General features: G+C 50.6%; 1 protein-coding gene across 6 annotated transcripts in view; it reads right to left on the bottom strand.

The window, feature by feature from the left end:
- Positions 1-2,761: 2,761 nt before the first annotated feature.
- Positions 2,762-20,551, bottom strand: part of PPP2R5D (protein phosphatase 2 regulatory subunit B'delta) — a 28,487-nt gene continuing 10,697 nt past the window's right edge. For all 6 annotated transcript variants that reach the window (XM_059832980.1, XM_059832981.1, XM_059832977.1 and 3 more), the window contains 11 exons: positions 19,023-19,115; positions 18,399-18,529; positions 17,935-17,994; positions 17,135-17,243; positions 16,210-16,263; positions 13,225-13,395; positions 11,050-11,177; positions 8,926-9,027; positions 3,876-3,948; positions 3,290-3,406; positions 2,762-2,912 (listed from right to left, as the gene is read on the bottom strand). In XM_059832980.1, the coding sequence (XP_059688963.1) occupies positions 2,775-2,912; positions 3,290-3,406; positions 3,876-3,948; positions 8,926-9,027; positions 11,050-11,177; positions 13,225-13,395; positions 16,210-16,263; positions 17,135-17,243; positions 17,935-17,994; positions 18,399-18,529; positions 19,023-19,115 (1,176 nt within the window). In that variant the 3' untranslated portion in view covers positions 2,762-2,774. The remainder of the gene's footprint in view (positions 2,913-3,289; positions 3,407-3,875; positions 3,949-8,925; positions 9,028-11,049; positions 11,178-13,224; positions 13,396-16,209; positions 16,264-17,134; positions 17,244-17,934; positions 17,995-18,398; positions 18,530-19,022; positions 19,116-20,551) is intronic.

Here is a 20,551-nt window from a genome sequence, read left to right as displayed (position 1 = left end):
TATGTAATGCTCTACTGAAAATAAAGTACACCATATGTACATATGAACTGTAAGCAGCTTAATACTTGTGTCCAGGGGGTGAATGCAGTAGTTAGTTTTGCTTGTTCCCTCAGGAGGAGGGAGCCAGGTGAAGTGGAAGAGGCAGCTCCAGTTCTGTCCATTTGGCTGATGTGGGGAAAGGCATAGGCAGAAATGAGCGGCACTAACGCTAGAAACCAAGTGTTGAGCAAGGGGCAGCTGTAGCGTGGGAGACGCAGGTCTGCTTATGAGCAGTACGTGTGGCGGAGAGGGTGAACGCGCTCCCCCCCCCTTTCTCACATGGTCCCCTTCTTAGATGTCCAGGACACTGGAATGAATAGGCAGCAAACTAACGGCAACGTGAAGGTACTACGCGTAAGTTCCCTGACCCAGAACAAGACACACAAAGCTATGAGAACGTCGAAGCCGTACAGCACGTAGTCGTGATGCGTTACAGTCCTGCCCCTGCACATGGCACAACCCCGGCAGCATTCCTCCAGCCATGCTCGGGGACTGCCGGCAGAGACAGACCATCTGCAGGACAGCGACAGCCTCTGCGCACCACAAGTCTCTGTTCCTTTTGCAGGCAGAACAGCCCGCAGCAGGGAAAGGCAGCCACTGCCTAGCAGCAAGCAGGCTCAGTGAGGGCACACACGTGCCGTAGCGCTCTAAAAATGAGGTGGCGGCTTATACCACAACGCTAAGCAGGCAAGTTGGAAAGCCTGTACTGCAACGGCAAGAAACATCCTCCCCAGCCCGAGCCCTGCTGCAGGCGGTGCTCGGCAGTCCTCGTCTCCGCTGTGCCCCGAGACGCCTGCTGCTCCCATGCGCCATCCGGCATCACCCAGTGCATGTCTACATGCTGTGCCAGGCGTGAGGTAATTTATTGGCAGCTGACCATGAGCTCGGACTAATGTTCAAAATAAGCAATAACCTCCCTGAGGTGTTTCGTAAGTCTCCTGATGAACTGGCCCATTGCATGAAGCGGAGGGGAGGCGGGGTCCTGCATGACTGTGGGTGATCTCGCACATACTCACGCTTGCCAGCTGCTCCTAAGAGATGGCGGCATGCCTCATGAGGGCCGAACTGAAAGAGAGCTAAACAGGGCAGGGGGTACAGGACACAGAGGGAAAAACCAGCTTAGTTGGGGTTGGAGGGAAGATGTGCTGCGCACCAGCAGTAATGTTAGAGGGGATGAACCTCTGACCTGGGAATGGTTTACTGGCAAGGACAAGCAGATACACCAGGACCTTCTGGGACATTCCATGATGCTGTGAAGCAGTGTCAGACTACCACCGACCCCTTAAGCTCCCTGCACTATTGCAAACCCACTTAAGCTTATGTGTCAAGAAAGCAAGCGCAGCAGGTAAGAAGCAAGGAAGACTCCCTTTCTTTCACAAGCCAGCCTCTCGGAGGTGGCACCTTGGCCTGGCAGTGAATCTGCGCCACAAAAGGCTGGGGAGAAAGCTGGACCACAGTAGCACCCAAGTGCTGCGCAACCCCCTGGGCTATCAGCAAGTGCACTCTAAAGGCTACATTAGCACAACAAGTCCCTGATGCACCACATGATAACTAACAAGGGCCTCGGGCCACAGCAGGTGCCAAAGTAACAGGGCGAGGCGAACTTTGCTCAGAGCACCCACGGAAGCAATTCAGCAGTAGCACCTAGCCATTGATCATAAAGAGAGGACAACTGAACACTCCGAAACTGAGCCTGGCCCTGTCACGTGTATCCATTGCTTCGACTAGTTTGCAGAAATGACTTGAGCAGCACAAGCTTCCTAGAAACCCTGACCACTGCAGAGCTAAGGATGGGGTACAGCGACAAAGGGAGAGCTGCAGGAGTATTTTAATTGAGCAGGTAGAGGAAGAAAGCAGAAGTCAGTGGCTGACACCTGCTATAAAGCGGGAAGTCAATTCTGGGCCCACAATTAACCCAAGACACCGGGATGGAGACAAGTCAGCACGGACCAACACAAACAGCTGAAGGAATTCACTTTCCCACAAGAGAGCTTCTAAGGATGCTCTAAAGGGAGGGCTGCAATAGTATGTAGTGCTTGCACCCAGCTTTACTGGGGGTGGCGAAGCACTGAACCCCCACTCCACTGACAGGGGAACAGAACAAGGGGCTTGAAGCAAAAGAAAGGTGGAAGCGAACGTTTCCTCCGCTGTACGTGAGACCCTCCAGCTGCGGAGCTGCACCCCAAGGCAGGGCGGAGAGGCAGCAGAGCCCCCCCAAGCTTTGCTGCACGCTCCTGCCCCGAGCTCAGCCCGACCTCTGACCACCGCAGGGCTTGGCCGCACAGGCAGCACGGGGGCAGGCATGGCGGATACGGGCACTTGGGGCTTGTAGCAGCATGCCGAGCCACGTGCGGTAGTCTCTCTCTGGCCAACACAGAGCCTGTGTTGCAGGGCAGCAAGGCTCTGGATCCCAGGCAGAGTAAGAACCAGGCGGCAGCTGGAATGAAGCGACTCCTGCCTGGGCTGATACAATCACAGGTCAGGCAGGCTCCCTTCACGCACGCACACCCAAGGTGGAAAAGCAGGAGGAAGGAGGAAAAGCAGAAGGACAAGAGAGTGGTGAGATACAAGTTATAACATAAAACCAGATCTACCCTGGAGGGATGCAGATGGAGTGGAGGACAGGCACAGCTCACCATGTTCATTCCTTATTTATACATGAGAACTGAGTGCATTTCCGTGACCCCTGGGGGAAAGGGATGGGGCAGAGCTTCCCGGGCCAGCTCCTGAGCCCGTCAGAGAGCCTCCTGGCTTGAGGTGAGAAACTCTTCTGCTCTCTTGTGGGCCTCCAGGGCTTTTATAGTGTAGACGTCCTGAGGAAGCTCAGATTTCCGGCGCAGCAAAACTTTCTCCTTCTTAATGTCTTTCAGCATCTACAGACAAACCAAAGGAGTTAGGGATCGGTAGCAAACCCCTTCGCCCCTCCAGCCTCCCCATTCTCTGACTCCAACCGCTCCAGGATATGCTGGGTGACGCCGCAGCACGCTGCGGAACAGACTGAGAGCCAAGCACACAGCAAAAGGACGCAGGAAAGTTCCACTTGCACTTTCTCCAGAGTGGGAAGGTTAGATAAACCCCATTCTTCAGACTACGGGTTGATCTCCTAACGATCAGGGATGGGAGTAGGGGCATTTACCCTCAGAACACTTGGAAAGAGCCAGTTCTGGCTGCTGGACCCTGGACTACTGACTATGCTGACGTCCTGGCTGGTCTGAGAGTAATTGTGGACAGATCCTAGTCACCTACGCACCTGCACAGCCTCCGTCTCCACCGTTTTCTTCAGTAGCTGTATATCCTCTGCAGTTGGGGTCTCCGTTTCCATACAGCAGACAGGAGGCAAGGGTGGAGGTGCGTAATACATGGGGTACTGCAGACAACACAGACAGCTGGAGAGTCATCATGCCATCCAACACCAAGCCTCCTCCCCCAGCATCCTAACACAGCATGGCACACTTCTTCCAGCCGCCCTCTCTGGCACCCGCAAAGGCAGCAGTAGGTACACAGGCAGGAAAGGAGCATCTTCTCCTACCCATTCCTACCTGTGCCCTCTGAGCCACAGCACACTGCGTGTGCAGCCAGAGCTGAGAGAGGACTCCTTAAATACATACATGCTCTCTGTGAGGCATTACTTAGAGGTCAGTCCTACAGAGGGCCAGGCTGGGAAAACACTGCCAGCATCCCCAAGACGCTGGGTTTTGGGAGGGACAGACCACCGCTGCAGCTGTGTGCAGAGGACTGAGATCAGGTGCTAGAGCCTGCTCTCATGAGCTGAGGAAGCAGGTCGAGACCCCCCGCACGTTCTTGTCTTATTCATTCTAGGGCCTGCTGTTACCCACCTGGGGGTTCAGCCGTGCCAGCTCCTCTATTTTCTGCCACATTTCTTCTCGTTCCTTCATCCTGAACCTTCCCCTGCGGAGAGAGAGTGAGCGCAAGTGTGAACTCCTGGGGGAAGCGCAGCTTTCGCTCACAGGAAGACAAGAACAAGAGACAGCAGAAAAGCGCAGGCGAGGGGAAGAGCTCCTCTGTCCTTCAGAGACCTCTAATTCTATCTACAGGTGCGATGTGGCAAGAAGAGGGGACACACCGCAGCTAGCAGGAGGTAGGCAGGCACACTCCGCCCTCACCTCGGAGCACAGGCTGGCAGCAGTGGGCTGCACAGGTACTTCTTCCCTGGCTTTGTGCTGCAGAAGTGGACCACAGCGACTGGTTTCTGGAGCAAAGCAATGACGCCAGTTTGGATGTCAAACACACATTTTTCTGGTGCCCCACAGATGCCGAGGGACAAACTGCCATTTCTGACAGAGCTGGGGCTCAGCTGCCCGCAGTTCGCTCTCTCTCTGGCCGTAACACAGCAGAGAGCTGCCCGAACCCCCCCAGCACAGCTCTTGAGCTTGGCACAGATTTTGGCACAGACATTAAGCGACCGTTCAACTGGGCCGCCTGTAAATCCCAGGGCAGTGAACATTCCCTGCAAACAGGTGAGCATCCACCACTCCTTGTTATTCTCTTCTAAGTTTTAAACATCTGCACTAAAATCTCTGCTGTATTTCCGATTTTAACTATCTGGCTTTCGTTCCAGCTACTGGTCTCTCTAGTGCCCTTTCTATCCACGCTAAGGAAGTTCTTATACTCTGTAATCACCTCACACTCTTGAAATATATATAAGAAAGGAGGCTAAAATGAGAATGAAGCTGCCAAGCATTCAAGCAGCAGATTACTCCATCAGAGAACATAGGGTCAAAAAAAAAACCCCAAACCCCAAACGAATAACCCACACCTCGTTTTCTGACAGAGCTCTGGAGATCTCTGCAGGGGACTGTGACCAGGAGTTAGCACTGATCTTCCCTAGCTCTTTCCTGCCTCATCCCCAATTTCTCCAGAATCCTTTTTAATGTCTGGTAAGCAGAAACATACGTATTACTCCAATCTTGCCACTGGAAACGTAGACCAATATGTCTGTCCGCAAAGGCCCTCACATTAGGAAGGCCACTGCCCCTCCAAAGGAATGCCTACTTTGCCGGTATTGTGTCTACCACCATATAAGGGTGTAACAAAGCTCGTTTTCTTTGGCCAGACTATGTCACATTACTGGTCTGGTAGACAATGAGCCAAGGGCACTCATCCAGTCATTCAGCTCCATGCACCCCTAGCACCAGTTCTCTCAGATCACCAAAGCCGTCTGAGCAGCATCAGCATCAGCTCCATTCCTCGTGGCACTTCGAGATCCACCGGTTTACCTATCATGTGGTCAGCTGATATTGCAAAAGACCACCTTGCAAAGAGAACACCTGGTCTGACTAAGAGCAGCGCTTCTAAAAATCTGAAAGCTTTACACCTGTGATCACTCTTTTCAGCCAAACAAGTATATTCCAAAGACTGAAACAAAGTTTCATCTTTATTTTGATGCCACATTGACTTAACTGTAGTATTACAGCTGTCAACATCCCTCTATAGGGGAAGCTTCCTCCCAACCTCATCGATCAGCCTGGCTTTACCTCCTACACTAGGACATCTCCACTGCAGTTTATCTGAAAGTGTCTCTCATCCATGTGAGTCTTTGGAGAATCCTACCTTTCTGAGCAGCAACGCCCCACGGGACAGCGCTGAGTCTAGGGAGCAGCACCCCCAACCCTGCTTTCTAGGTGATGTGCACCTCACCAGCTCCCTCCACTCCTGACCCCACTGCTAGCGGTATGAGAAAGCCACTGGCAGGACATCTGGAAAAGAGGAGCTATACCGGGAGGTATCTTCTCCTTCCCGCTGCTGTGGCCAACGCAGAAGGAGGCAAGGTGGCTGCTAGCAGAGAGATGTCAGGTGTCAGGGTGGCCCCAGGGCATGCTGACACCACACTTCTTGAAAGGCAGTGCTCAAGGTCCTCGAACTTTTACAGAAGGGTACGTGCAGGACAAGACACTATCTGTCTGCCCCAACCTCCCCGCTGTTTTCTGAAGGCTTCTGATAATTCAAACAGCTTCAAGATGTCTGGGAAGATTAGTAAGGCACTGAACAGCAGAGAGCCTCCCAACATGTCCCGGGGAGAGTCTGTCCCTCTGTGACCAGCCTCGGCTGCACAGCCTCTCGACATCTGGTTGCAGCCTAATTGTGTACCTACAGGCTCTCTCCTTTTCACTGTTTCACATTTACTGGCTTTGTTCGCATGCGCAGTCCTTCCCACACGCGCTATTTTCTAGTTCACAGCACAAGGTCTCTAGCGGCTCATTGGGAAAACACTTCATAGGTCTCTCTTCCTTTTTCTGTCTACGCTAAAGAAGGCTCAGCATTTCAAACTCGTCAGTCTTAGTGAATAAGGCCAAGGTCCTGTGGAAAAAGCAAGGGATTGCACAGTTAAAGGTCAATCCTGCATTACAGTCACCCAGCCAACATTCCCACAGGCAGCCTTCGGGACGCTGCTTTACTCCAGAGGCACTTGACATCATAGCCTCACAGATTTTTATTAGGAAAAAAAGTAGTATTTCTACTGGGTTTAAGTCTCCGTGTTTGAAAAGACGACGGCAATTGACTGCCAGGCCACGTTACTGTCCACCAACGGGCACGGCCTGCAGTCAGCTCCGCCAGGGAGGCAGCAGAAATGAGCTGGGGATGCAGCGTGTCTTCTCTGCTGGAAGGGAGGCAACGGGACCTGCCGCTCACCAGAACTGGCTGCAGCGCTCTGCGGAAAGAAGAGCAGGTAGGGGAAGCGCAGGAATGGCACCCCAAACTCTAAGGCAGAATCTTCAGCTACGAAACGGTCTCGTTCCATGGGGAGACAACACCAAGCAACGCTTTATCCTGCCTGTGAAACGTGCTTTTCTAACCCAGTTCATTCCACACTGACTTACTCTATTACACTCCAGAAAATGCAGCCGCAGTGTAAAGTGCGCATAGATTTGCTTGTATTTCTTGGATATTTTAAAGACATGGAGGGAAAAGATGACATTTTCACAATGGACTTAAGCAGAGAACTCAGGCATACTGCTCTAGTAAACCCAGGTTTCTAATCCACCTTCCCAAGTGCGTGCTCCTTTCCCCCACCATTGTCCTACGGCCTGTCCAGGCCCAGGCCCCTTGCCCAACAAGCCCCGATCTCCTCACTATCCCTCTTCTAATTTGATCCCTTTACCTATCCCATTCCTACCATCCACTGACATGAAGAATGCCACCACCACCACCACTCCCCAACCTGGCTCTTCACTGCACCTCTGCCCAAAGTCTCTACCTCCTTCCCACCTCCTTGCCCAGACAAGCGGCTCTTCTCCCCCAGCCTGCTCTCCTGCCCCATTCCTTCTGCCACCCATCTCCCTTTCTACTTGTCTCCCAGCCTGTCCCTACAGACCTTTCACAACGTTCTCTCCCAGCTCTAGCATCCCTTCAGAGGGGGACCTTTTCACACTTCTCAGGCCAGGAGCAGCGGCTAATGCTGTGCTAGCGACAGCAGAGTTGAGCCGTCTTGTTTTCGCCCAGAAAGGCCTCCTTACCTGGGTCCCTGTGGCAGGGAAATCCCACTTAGCTGAGGAACCGTGTCATGCTCACTGGAGGTAAAGTCATCTCAGACTCAGCTGCTAAAAGACTTTTTTACATCCTGCCCACCAAGCTTTGACATTTTACCAAATTTGGTTATCTAGGAGAGCAAAGGGTATATATCTTTGATAAAAACCCAGCACAAGGTTTTCTGAAGCATAATTAGGCAGAGAGGCACTAGAGAAAAAAAAAAATCATCTTAACATGAGCAGAAAACAGTGCAGCTCTACCCATCCATTTCTTGGACAGCTCTGAGCTGCTTTGTTGACCTTTTCCAAAACAATCCTCCATCAGCCACACACCAATGCCGGGAACAGTCATCCTCAGCAGGTCAGCATGGGTAGAAGCTAAACAGGTAGAAAAAGCTCCTGATGCAAACTCGTAGTAAATGTGCAGTCACTGTGACTTAAAATACATGCGCAGACATTTGTGGGCTTCACAAATGCCCTAGAATGGGGAAAACAAAATATCTTGCTTGCTCCCAATTCAGATGTTAACAAAACCTTAATTTCTCCATGTGCAGATTACCCATCCCCAAGCTCTGATTCATATCTCAACTTTGTTATTTATTACTATTTCACAAAACAACTGAATGTATCCCAGAGCTCTCCACTGCCAGCAAGGGTTAGCCCTGCTCTCCCCACCCTTGTGGCAGCCCTGGCTCATCCAGGAATGAGAAGCCCTATTTTATGTCACTAAGTCAGCAGAAAATGGACCCAGGACAAAAAAAACTTTCCTTCTAGCTTACTGAACTGATTCAGCTCACCAAGGCAAGTCATACAAGCACCAAAACCAGCAAAAGGAAGCAGAAAAAGTGGAGGTTTTTTCCTCTTTACAGCATCACGACACAGGGACTTGCTGACGTCAGATTTTATCCCCACCATTTGCTCTTTCAAATTCCAGGTGTTATTCCATCTTTATTACTGGAAAATTGAAAGCGTCCTGTGGCATGAAAGATGCATTATGCCCACTGCCGCAAAGCTCTTCAGAAAAGTCTTTCTAAAGCAGATTACACTGGCGTCACTACGACATACACAAACTGGTAAATATTTCCAAGGCAGAGCACAAGTGTGTCTGCAAAGCTGAGTACCCTCTACATTGCAATTTATTTCCTCATGACCCAGCAAACTCTGTCCCTCTTTTCCAAGCTGCCTGCTTCAGCAGAACTGGAAGGATTTTTAGACGGGCACACATTTTACCTCTTCTCATCCCTACACATAGTTATTGCTGAGGAATCCTACTTTTTGACAAAATGATTTGCACCACCTTTCCATTTCCCCTCTGCCTACTGGCATCTACCATCTGTTAGCGTACCCCAAGGAGACTCCAGGATGAGCTCAAGATACTGGGCAAGAACCTCTTACTCACTTCTGCTTCTCTGCCTTGTATTGCTGCGTGCAGTCGTCAAAAAGCTTTTGGTTCATCTCCATGAACAGCTTCAGTGCATTGTAGATCAGCCCATGGATTGTTCTGCAAAGAAATGAGGAAAGGAGAACAAGTCATGGTGGTATCCCCCAGGTTCTCAGCCCTGAGTTAGCATCAGCAGCACAGACCAGAGCTAACAGCAGCAACAACTCATATACCACAGCAATGTGACAAAAGATTTTCACACAGTCCCAGCTCTTGCCATGGGAAACCCCCCTCCTCGAACACAGCAGAGCCTATCGCACAGGGCGGAGGAGACAGAGAAGAAAGAGAAGACCACTGGGACAGGTCTGCTCTACTGCGGTCGGACTAATGAGTGCAAAAATATGCATTCATGCATTTATTTCTTGTAGTTAGAAACTGGAAAGGAAGGATGCTAGGGACCTGCTCAGGGCTGTTCTCAAGGGGGCTTTACCTAATGTAGCTTTAGTGCCCTCCACGCTTCACCTTGCATATACACAATGACTTTTTGGGGCTGCCCGGTGTCCAGTCATGAACTTTGTCACTGAGCTGCCCAAAACACAAACATTCAGCAGCCCTGCAGAGATGGGAATCAGCACAAAGAATACCGCAGAAGAAAAGTCGACTTCGTGTCAGAAATTTACGGATTGGTTGCACTGTGTGTGATCTCTCTCTGGGACAAGGACTCTCCTGGGGAATAAAACAAGTATTGACGCTGTCTCTGAAATACCTGACCCAGAGGCAAAAGCTGACCCAGCAGATTGAGCTCTGTGCCTCGCCAGCTCTACAGATGGAGTAAGGAAGAGAGCTACAGCCCTGCTGGACTTACGCAGGCTGTCTGACAAAGTGTTGGAGTAGACGAGCTATGGGAAGGAAGAGGAGAATCTGAGGTACTCAACCTGCCCTGAGAAGATGTGGCTAGTGCTAAAACAAAGACAAGAAGTAAGAGGAAAACACCTTCAGGACTTCTTCTGCCATACCACTGGGAAGGAGACAAGAAGAAAAGACAGTAACAGCAGAATCATGAATCTTGACTGGTGCAAGAAGGAAACAGAACTGGTGGAGGGTTTCAGACAAGAACATAAAGTCCTTTTCTGAACTCTGATCAGGAGGGGCAGTGACACTGAGCGAGAGCACGTCTGCGCACATGTCCCTGCACGCACGCGTGCATATGTGCACACCCATCACATGTGTGTGCATGCATGTGCCTGTTGGTGCACACGTGTGCGTATCTGAGTGTTTGTGTGTGTTCATGTCTGCGCGTCTGTGTCTACCCCAGTCTTCAGAGCCCCCTTGACTGGTGGCTCCAGTTCATGCTTCCTGATACAGTGAAGAGAAGGAAGCAGTCAAACAGCAGACCAGGGGGGAGCCCTCTGCAAACAAGTTCCACCTCACAACCCTGTCTTTGCCACCACAGTATGCTCCTAAGCCCTGGACTCGCCCAGCCTCCCTAGAATTAATTATTTTGCTTTTTTCCACCCTCTAGAATAGGGGAAGATGACTTTTTCTTTTTGTCGTCTTGTGTTTTTTGCTGGAAGATTTTAGGATCTCGGCTGTGGACCGAGTACTTTTAGCTAACTCATTAAAAGGAAGCAAGCTTTACAACTTGAACTAACCAGGTAAGGAATCAACTGAAGAAGCAGCTGGAAGAAAGGGATTTGGTGGGAGAATCATAAAACAGACCAGTATTGAAGAATCAGGCACAGAGGGCAATAATTTGACATGGGACATCTGCCCGGTTAGTTCTGCTTTCTCCGTTCTTCCTGTACTCAAGGAGTCAGGCACTGCATTAGCCAAGGTCTCTGGGCATGGAGAGCATATGGGTGATCATTAGTTAACAAGCAGCCAGAAGTTGGCTGGAAAACGTACTCCACACCTCCAAGAGACTGGCAGCATTAGTGATATGCAGGTATCAAACTCTGGGTAGGCCACTGTGGTCTGCTGCGGCACTTTGCCATGCTGATACTACCAACAACCCCTCTGGCTCAGCACCTGGTGTCACCAAGCGCCACGCGTCATTGCACTGTAGCAGCATGCCCCAAGATCGCTAGTAGGTCAAGCAATCCTGCACGCAGAGCAAGTGCCAGGGCATGCGGAAAGACCTACTTGTTCCAGTGGCTCTTGGAGTTCTTGTAGAGCGCTGGAAACATGATCGGAAGAATTTTGGCTGCGTTATCGCTGATCAGGCTCATGATATATTCGTTGTTCCAATAGTACAGTGCTCGCTCTGCCACCTGCAGTGGGAGAGAAAGCCGTCCTTGGAGGGGCTCCTTCCAGTAACACCTGTGGTGCACAGGGAAACTGTGCAGTGCCGAGACCAAAGATTGCCACCACCCAGCCAAGGAGCAAATGCTTCCCCACAGCGCAGGCAGCAGCGCTGACCTTCCCCAGCTTCTACAAGGCCATTCATCCCTGCTGCCCAGCCTTCTTTCCCTTAGCCTCCGCCAGACACTTCTTACTTTCCTGGGGAAAACCTCACGTTCCTGACTAGGCAAGCCTACCGTCGATATGCTGGCGACTCCAACACCCTTTACACAACGCTTGAGGACAGTAACCCAGTCCAGGTCCCAGCTCAGGCTAGCTCCAAGCCTCCTTTGTTTCCTCGGACTGTCCTCTGTAAAGCTCCATTCCTCCCCGACCTTCCCCACAACAGAGTCTCTCTGGGCTTTGGCGCATGCTTCAATCACCAGGTCCACAATTCATCCCCCCGATTTAGTAAGGGTGAAAATATGGAAAATCCTGGGGCAGCCATCCTCCTCTAACAAGACAAACAAGTCTAACGAGTTTCCACATAGTGATAGATTCAACCACAATTCTTCATATTTAACCACAAATCTGGGCCATGCAGATCATCAGGCTAATTTCTGCACTTAGTGCTAGCTTGAGAATGGCTTAAAAACCTAGGGAGAGAGACATCCAGTCTCAGTTTTACATTTCAGATGACGGAGAACTCGCTATATCCCCTTAACGTATTGGTCCACGTGAGTAAACGAAGTGAAACTCACCTCGTACTCACTTACCTAGCTTTGGTTTCCAGCTATTAGATCTTGTTAAGCCTTTGTCTGATAGGTTAACACACAATCCACTCAGAGGAAACTCTCTCCCACCAAGGTGTTCAGACTTACCAAGAAGTCAATTCCTATTTTTGCTCTCAGACAAGCTGCAACACAGAGACTGCTTAGCCTGACTGTATGGGACACCTTTGGGGTTAATTTTCTTAGGCCATAAAGCGTTTGCACCTTCTCCGGGCTTTTAAGTCCGGTTGCCTCTCCTCCAGCCTTTACCCTACTTTATACAAGCTCCTTAGTTCCCTACAGTAGCTCCTTCCACACCCAAAGGTCACGTCAGTCCTTTGGTTCCCATTACTGCACCAGTAATCCATGTCCAGCTGGTTTCCATCAGGCTCCCCCGGTCCCTTCCAGGTAACAGTGATCTTTTACATACACATGTGACGTAGACTGACCTCATTTTTGGCTTGTAAACACGTGACTTTGTACCTCTCTGTACCAAAAGACAGACTGAAGCCAGCCCTCCTCACTGTGCAGCCACACTCACTCTGGGCGAGGGCTACCTCACTATTTAACACCCCACCCATACCTGGGTCAGCCACGCGTTTCACCAGCAAGCTATCTTTTTCCTGGGCATTCTTCATGGCAACCTAAACCAGTGAGCCAAGAACACCTGCTTATTGCTACTAGCAGGTCTTACCACCTTGGACATCTTAAACCTTAAGACTACCAGCCACAGAGACTGTTTTAGCCTGCTACTACAGCCAGCTTCCCTTCAGGGGGAACAAGAAAGAAGCAGACTCTAGCACTTTCTCAGTATACCTCACTCTTTACCACCTACACCAGAATAATACAAAGTCCACGCTCCACACACTGTCTCTTTGGTTGGCCTCCCTCCAATACTGCAGCCAGCTTGGTTTTACTGCAGCAGGGTGACACTGGATGGATCCCCCTCAACGTCTGCTAGCCAGAACAGGAGGTGGCAGAGCACCTCTGCTCCAGCTCCAGCCTGCTGCAACACACGGTGCCGAATGGCAGAGTGCACCAGGAGGTGCTCCACCTATCTGCTTTGTTTTCTCCTTGGATGAGCTTGCTCCGTGGTTGTGGTGAGGATTCTCACCGCCTCCCACCACATGTCACCCCAATACTCACCCTGGTCACAACTCCATGTGCCACTGATCCACAAAGACAAGCCCAAAAGCTGTGGTGTCACCCTCACGTGCCAAGTGGGTTACAAGCCAGTGCTCTATCCCCTCCCTGAGCTGCAACCCACCTGGAAGTGTGGGCTGGAGACACACTTGGCCAACTGCCTGAACAAGGGCTCCATAACTTTCACAAACTCAGATGGCTCAATCACGTCCAGGATCTCCTCCAGCTCATTTAAAAACATCACCTCCTTGGGACTGTGAGTTTTCGGCCAGAACTTCAGCAAGCCCACAATCACCTGAGTGGGGAGGGTACAGAGACAGTGTTAGAGGCTGAAAGTTAACACCAGCTGTGAAATAAATTTTTAAGGGTCTGGTCACAACAGCAGAGGGGAGGAAATAACAGAAGAGACTTTCTCGGAAAGTCAGGGTGGGTTACCAGGGAAGAAAGAAGAGAAAAGCCCAAACTCTGCCAAGTTACACGCAAGACAGTAGCACTGCCCAGGCTGCTACGATTCTGTACTACAAGCACAAAGCTTAGAACCATTTTTTTCCCCCCAAACACAGCTTAACACGGAAGGCTCAAACCAGAGTGGGCAGCAGCTGGCAGATGGTGCAGAGCAACCATGGAAGATCATCTAATAAAATTAGCAATGCTACGGAGAAGGTTGCTGAGGAATCATTCTTCAACACACCAAAGAGCTTGAACACTGGGGAGCACCCAATAAATAATGCAGTGGACGGGTTTGGGACAAAGAAAAGGAAGTACCATTTCACACAAAAGTAATTGGATTACGGAGCTCATCCTTGCAGACTTTGTGGAGACTCAAAGTCCAAACAGATTCCAGAAGGGAGTAAACAGGTTTATGGAGGTTACACCTAATGGTGATAATTAAATACGACAATGCAGATGCAACTTCTGGCTGAGTAAACTACTGCTTACAAGATACTGGAAGAACATACTAGGGGAAGGCCTATATCCCACTTGATTTTACTGGTTTATTTTTAACATTGCTTCCTTCCCTACCGTCTGCTTCTAGGCACGGTCAAAGGCAGGATCCAAGATCCTGCAGACCTTCACTCTGTTGGAGCCGCTGGTACGGCATTTACAGAAATGCTAACTCTGTGGACACTAGATTCACACGCAACTGGCAGCAGGAGTTGCTCTTTCAAACTCTGTGTACTTCAGCAACCCGATCCTGAAGCCAGCACTCGAGCGGAAGTTCACAGCAGAGGAGGGACAGTAGTGGGTAATGCAACAGCAAGATTAGAAACATCTGAGAATTATGTTTCCACCAACTCAAGGCTTGACAAGCCAACAGCTTGGTATCCTCAGTGTTTGTCATTACTCAGGTCTGCCACTCAGGCAAGAGTTGGCTTCAGTGACTCAGACGTAACTTCTCCTACAGCTAAGGTGGTGCAAGGTGTGTCGAGTCTGTCTTTGCTGTTACTGAGCACATCTGAGGCCTTGCTCACCTGGTAGTCATTCAGACCGATGTTAACGCAAGACCTACCATGTCAAGCCTTGCTGAGCAAGCTTCTGGGAGGCCCACTCTAAGCGAGCGTGGACCTAGTGAGTGATCTGGCCTCCTTCCAGCACTGGTGGCAACATCTCCTAGTGCATTCAGAGCCTTGCTGGTGAACAAGCCCTGTAATTCTTCAAGACTTCAAGAACCCCACTCATCTCAGGAGTCTATTCAAAACCTTCACAAGCAGGATGCTTCAACAGGACACAACCTGTGGCAATACGGCCTTGGTATGTCTGGTCGAGACCCAACGCAACACCCACTGAAGGTAGTGACATTGGGTCATCCCACTGCTTTCCCCAACCACCAAACCAGGCCTGGGTCTCTAATCCAGGAGCCACTAACCCATTACCCAGGAAGCAGCGACGAGCTATGGAGCTTTACTATTTGAATAAGCTGCAAAATGAATCCTGGAAATATTGACAAATCTCTATTTCTCCCTTCTCCCTTACCCTACAGCAAGCGCTTTGGCAGGAGGCTGCTGGGCTGGATGTCAGCCACAGGAAGTACTCAGCATGATCAGGAAGCTACTTTACGCAGTTTGTTTCAGAGCAGGCTTTTGGGAACACAGGACATGGAGGACCCACATTTAAAGGAAAAGCTGGGAGGTCTGCTTCAGCACTGCTGGCGTCAGAGCTGAGGAGCCAGAAAGCTGACAACAGCTGACCAGCTTCCACCGAGCACAGCCAGGCTCACCACGAGTGCACACATTTCAGCCAGAGAACAGAACGACCTCAGCTAGTGTTACTCATTAGAACGCTCACACTTTCTGGTGCTCCCTGCTACGGTGACACAAGCACGCGTTCTTTGGCCATCTGCTGTTTTGAGGCTGTGAAGCTCAGCTCTGTAGAAGACATTTCCTGGCCTGCAGTGGGTGGAGAAACACTTGTCTCCTGCTTGCACCCTCTGCCAAGCCGGCATATAGCCTGGTTAACACTGCAGGTCTGCGCAGCCAGTAACTGGAATATGTGAGGTTCCCATCTACACTGCTCACACATTTTAGAACCTGCTGTTTCCCAGCACTACATCCTGAAGGCAAATGCATCCACAATGTGACTTAACGCTATGGACGTAGCAAAGTGATGCTAAAGCAGGAAGGAGAATACTCTCATCAAGGAACAGTGGCTTGCCTAAGTAGACCTTTGTGTCCCAGGCTCCTAATCTCATCCCCACAGTTTTTCAGCCAACAGTCTGGAGTGAACTCTTACTATTTCAGGGACCCCACGAGCTCACGCTGGTTCCATCAGATATCAGATGGCCATGTGTTTTATATCTGCAGCACTTGTCACTAGCTGAAAGCTCTGCCCTGAAAGGATGGCTTGGTATAGCGTTCCTTCCGCTACACCAAGATCCAAAGCACAAAGGAAGACTACAGCCCACCTTCCTGAAGCTTTCAGGAGAGAATGCTAAAGGCTTGCACATGAGCAGCACAGCCCCTTCTGCCCACAGGGAACCACGCAAACCCAGTAAACAATCCAGTAGACTCCCAGCCTCTTTAGCCTTTTTTTCACCCGTGCTGTACTCCAAGGAAGCCGTGAAGCTTTTTGGGACTTGACTGACACACAAAGGTTAAGCAAGGTTACTCACTGGCTCTGTCAAGCTGCTGTCTTTCTCCAAAAACTGTACAACACAGTACGCCAACTGTAGGAAAAAAACATGGCAAGATTAGAGCTTTCTCAAGTGTACCTGAGATTGAAGTGCCACCACCACCCTAGGCTGGAAGTCACATTATGCCCTCCACAGTCTGTGTGATGAGCAGACAGTTGCAGCTGCAAACAAATCCAGTTCTTCTGATGGCAAGTGAAGGCTCTAAGACCAAGCAGGCAGGGCCTAAGCTCAGGACATTTGTGCAGCATAAATGATAAAACTTGAGCCACCTAGAGCAGTCTGCAGCTAATACATTCAAGTGCAAGCACAGCTGCACACATGGGAAGGAACAAACCCATCACAAAGCCCTGCCCCATAAAAGCAAGGCTGGGAGAACAGACATCACTGCTCAGTACCCATACCTTTTCACTTCCTAGCCTGAGTCCTGATCTTCTCTACTCTTCTATTATGCATTCAAAATTGCACAAAATTAATCTCTATACCGGCCTAGCAGCCCAGCAAACTGTTTTCTCCGCATATCTCAGCGGTGACTAATAGCTGACACACCACACGCACAGGCTGATGACTGCAGCTCAGTATTTTACCTCTCTGGTTTCAGCAGGGCCCCAATATTTCACAAACTTCCAGCACAGAAAGGCAAAGCAGGCTGCAGCATTAAGTCAGGAGGAAATGGCAGGATACCCTCCTATCAGCCAGTGGCAAAAAGCACACGTATACATACAGGCCCAGGCACCGCAAGGCTGGAACAAACCACTGCATTAAGGGACTAGTGCAGAGCCCGAAACATCTCATAGCAAGAACTTTGCACAACAGTAATGCAGCCCGGTGAATAGCTATAAGCAAGCCTGAACAATGGCTTTTGCAAGAATCACATTCTGCCCTGGGAACTTGAAGCAATTCTCACCTGTGGGTGGTAGACGCTAAGAGACTTCACCTTGTGCAGTGGTAACAAGACTCTGATGAGGAACATCTTGTGCTCTTCCTTCAGAGGCAAAGCAAACCCATTGATTATGCTGAGAAGAAACAAGAGTCTCGTTAACATCTTTACCCAGCAGAAATACAGTATCTCTCACCCCAAAAGAATCAGTGGCTTGCCCTAGCTCTCATGAGTCACTTGAGAAAGCACCCACCAGAAGAAGCGTGGCTGCTGGGGCCCAACCTGCATACCAGCGAGAGTGCTTCCTCAGCAGGCATGGCAGGGAAACGCCTCTGACGGGGTCTGGGCTCTGCTCTGTCCTGTGCCAGGCTGAGCCCACACACACTTAAGCAGAACCTCTGGGGAAAGCCAGCGCAGAGGCAGCCCAGTCCTCGAGGCTTGCGCTTTACAGAACAGGAGGATGGCGGAGTACGAGAGGACTGCGACCAGAAGGGCAGTTGAAGCCATGGAGAAGGCTGCCCACTGCTAAGGCTTCTCAGGGCTGTGAGGAACTCTTCTCTTTTACTGCCTGCTGAGGCAAGACAGCAAGTGCGACTGGACTCAAACTCAAAAGAACGGAAGACAAATCTGGGGAGGAGAAGACTACCACTGCATTTATTGGCAGGCTGGAGGGTACTTTCACTGTGTGCTTCATCAGACTGAGATCCTCTGGAAGAGGTGGCTCCTGCAAGAACTGCTGAAGGAAGGGACTGCCAGCTCATGCAGCATGCTGGGCTGGGAGGTCTCACTCACCACGGGCCCTCTGGGACTTCCAGAAGTGCCCTTACCTTCCCAGGATCTCCAGCAGCTCTGCAATCCCATTGTGGTGCTCTGTTTCATAGATGAACCTAAAGAGAAGAGAAGAATGAGAGGTCATTGCCAAACGCTGGATACAGTTTGATAAGCAAAAGGAAGGAAAAAACACTGGAGACGGGGAGTTTCCTAGCAAATAACAGAACTCCAAGATGACAGGGCAAGGTGTAAGAGATAGAAGCAAATAAATTCATGGCCCCCAGATCAGCTAAAGCTCACAGGTCCCAACATTTGCTATGTGCGCTGAAGAGACCGCTATCACATCCTCACTGCTCTTACGCAAAGGCGAATGCTATCCCCACCGAAATAGTGTGACATAACTGAGTTACTTAGCTAATCACAGTCTGGATCAGAGAGAATCACAGCCTAGTGCCCCAGATTTATCTCACCGGATTGCCCTGCTCACTCACTAGGCTAGTGGGACTAAGAAACATGTCACCTGTAAAATATATTGTTGATCTGCCGCCTCACATATGCTCGCAGACCCAGAAACTTCCCGTAGATCCTGTGCAGAATAGTCTTCAGGAAGTCTCGTTCTCTGGGGTCTTCACTGTCAAAGAGATCCAGCAGCTGTGGGGAGAGAAATTCAGTCAGTGTCGGCATACTGCCTGTCTGGACAAAGCTACCAGCAACACTGGGCGCTGCTCCTGCTTGGCAAAAGTGGCTCTTTCAGTTGAGTGATGCCTTCAGCACCCTGAGCACAGCGGTCGCTTCCCTGAAACACGCAGCCTCCTAGTCACAAGCGGGAACCATCACCACTTCTTTCGTCCTTGGAAGCACAGTCTACAAAGCTGCCTGTCCCTGGATCTCTCCCGCAATGCCCCCTGTGCCCCTCTCCACCTGTACAATGAGTGATGAGTTCCAGGGACTACAGCTTGCACACACTCTTGCCCTGCACAGAGAATTCTGGCTGCTTATTCAAGACTAGATGAAGGAAAAAAGAAACCCCACATCATCAAGCACCTGCTGACAAAGTTGGACTGTTTGCATAACACCTTGACCAAAATCTGCTGCATGTCCTTCATAAAGATGGTGCACAGTGACAGGGGCAACGATTACTTACGGATAGTACAAACTTCTGGTCAATGTATTTCTTGGCTACATTTGGTTGAAAGTCAGGCGATTCCAGGAACCGGAGGAAGAACTCATATACCAGCTATGGGGAGAAAAGGAGAGATCACTTAGAAATCCCCCCGTCCTCTCAACAGTGTTTACTTCAGATTTTAAATGTTTTCTGTCTCCTTAAGGATTTGGGGAAAGGCTGGGAAGCCTGAACGGGAGCACAGAAAACACAGGAACCTGTGTTCCCCCAGTAGGGGGGATCAACTCAGCTGCCCTTGCTCTGATGGGCAGGAGGCCGGTGGCACATAACTGCCCAAGTCTGCACGAGATCTCATCAGCTCAGGTCCCGACAAAGACAAGAGCCATCTACTCAGATGAAGACACTAGGCCTGCGAAACTCCTCTCCCACCTTCAGCCCACGTCTCTGCAGAGAACAGAAACCTCCAGAGATGACAAGGGCTGCGGGTTCACTGGAAGCCCTTGAGACACACCAAGGAAGAACAGAAAAGCAGAGAAATGAAACGGACCCCAGGAAAACACGTTGTGTCCTCTGCCTCCTGGGGACTGACTCTAGGTTGGCTTGGCCCTGCTAAGCCATGCGAGCTGCATGCTGTGTCCCCCTTGGACAACAAAGGACAGCTTGCTTTGGGCAGCTTGCTTTAAGAAGGCTGTCAGTGCTGAAACACCAACTTCTGGTCCTGCCGTCCTCCTAGAGGGACGAATCCTTTCCAGGGCTGACCCTGCCTCGTGCTTCTGAGGGGCCACTAGGCCAAACAAGAGCGCTGCATCCCAAAGGTCTGGCACTGGAGGAGCTATGGGGCCACCCATCCACAGGTGGGGCCCAGCTGCCAAGGACAGCTGCCCAGAAAAAAACAGACGTGTTGACCAAAAAAGTCAGCACACACTTGCCACAAATCCATGCTGGCTGCTGCTGACGTAACTCCGAGAAACAAATGCTTCCTAGAATTCATAGCGCTCTGGTGCTGAGGACACGCCACTTCTATCGATGCTCACATCCCTATGTCAACTGCAGCAGTGAGAAGTGATTAAACACTGCTGCAGAACTGCACCTTATTTCCTCTCTGTATTTTCCGTTCCATTCCGCAGTGCCTGGCTCTTGTTCTGCCTTTGTCTGCTTGACAACAGGTCCCTGTGCAAGTGCCTGGGGAGACCCCCATAAGCTTAGGTCCTCACTTCCACTGCTGAGCTCTGCTAAACCATGCTGACTGTTGCGTTCCTAATGCTTTTCACCTAGTTTGTCTTGAATTCTTTCCCAGGACACACAGCCTAATGAAAAGATCCTCGGCTCCCTTCCCGTCTTCCTCCCCTCCAGTTCCCTCTTTTCTGGTCAAACGTTTGCTCCCAGTTAACGCAACTGAATTACATCCAGCATACAGCAGAAACGTTAGCAGGTGCCAGCACAGGCTTTGCTTTGGCACCAAGCAGTCCTTTTCCTCCATGTGCCTCCCAGGGAGCTGGGCAAGGAGAGGAGCACTGAAGCAGACAGGGGTGCTGTCTCCAATGCTGCTG

Source organism: Gavia stellata, chromosome 37 (assembly GCF_030936135.1).
Source record: "Gavia stellata isolate bGavSte3 chromosome 37, bGavSte3.hap2, whole genome shotgun sequence".
Classification (NCBI taxonomy): domain Eukaryota; kingdom Metazoa; phylum Chordata; class Aves; order Gaviiformes; family Gaviidae; genus Gavia; species Gavia stellata.
Note: the sequence above shows the minus strand (reverse complement) of the source record. Positions and strands in the feature narration are given on the sequence as shown.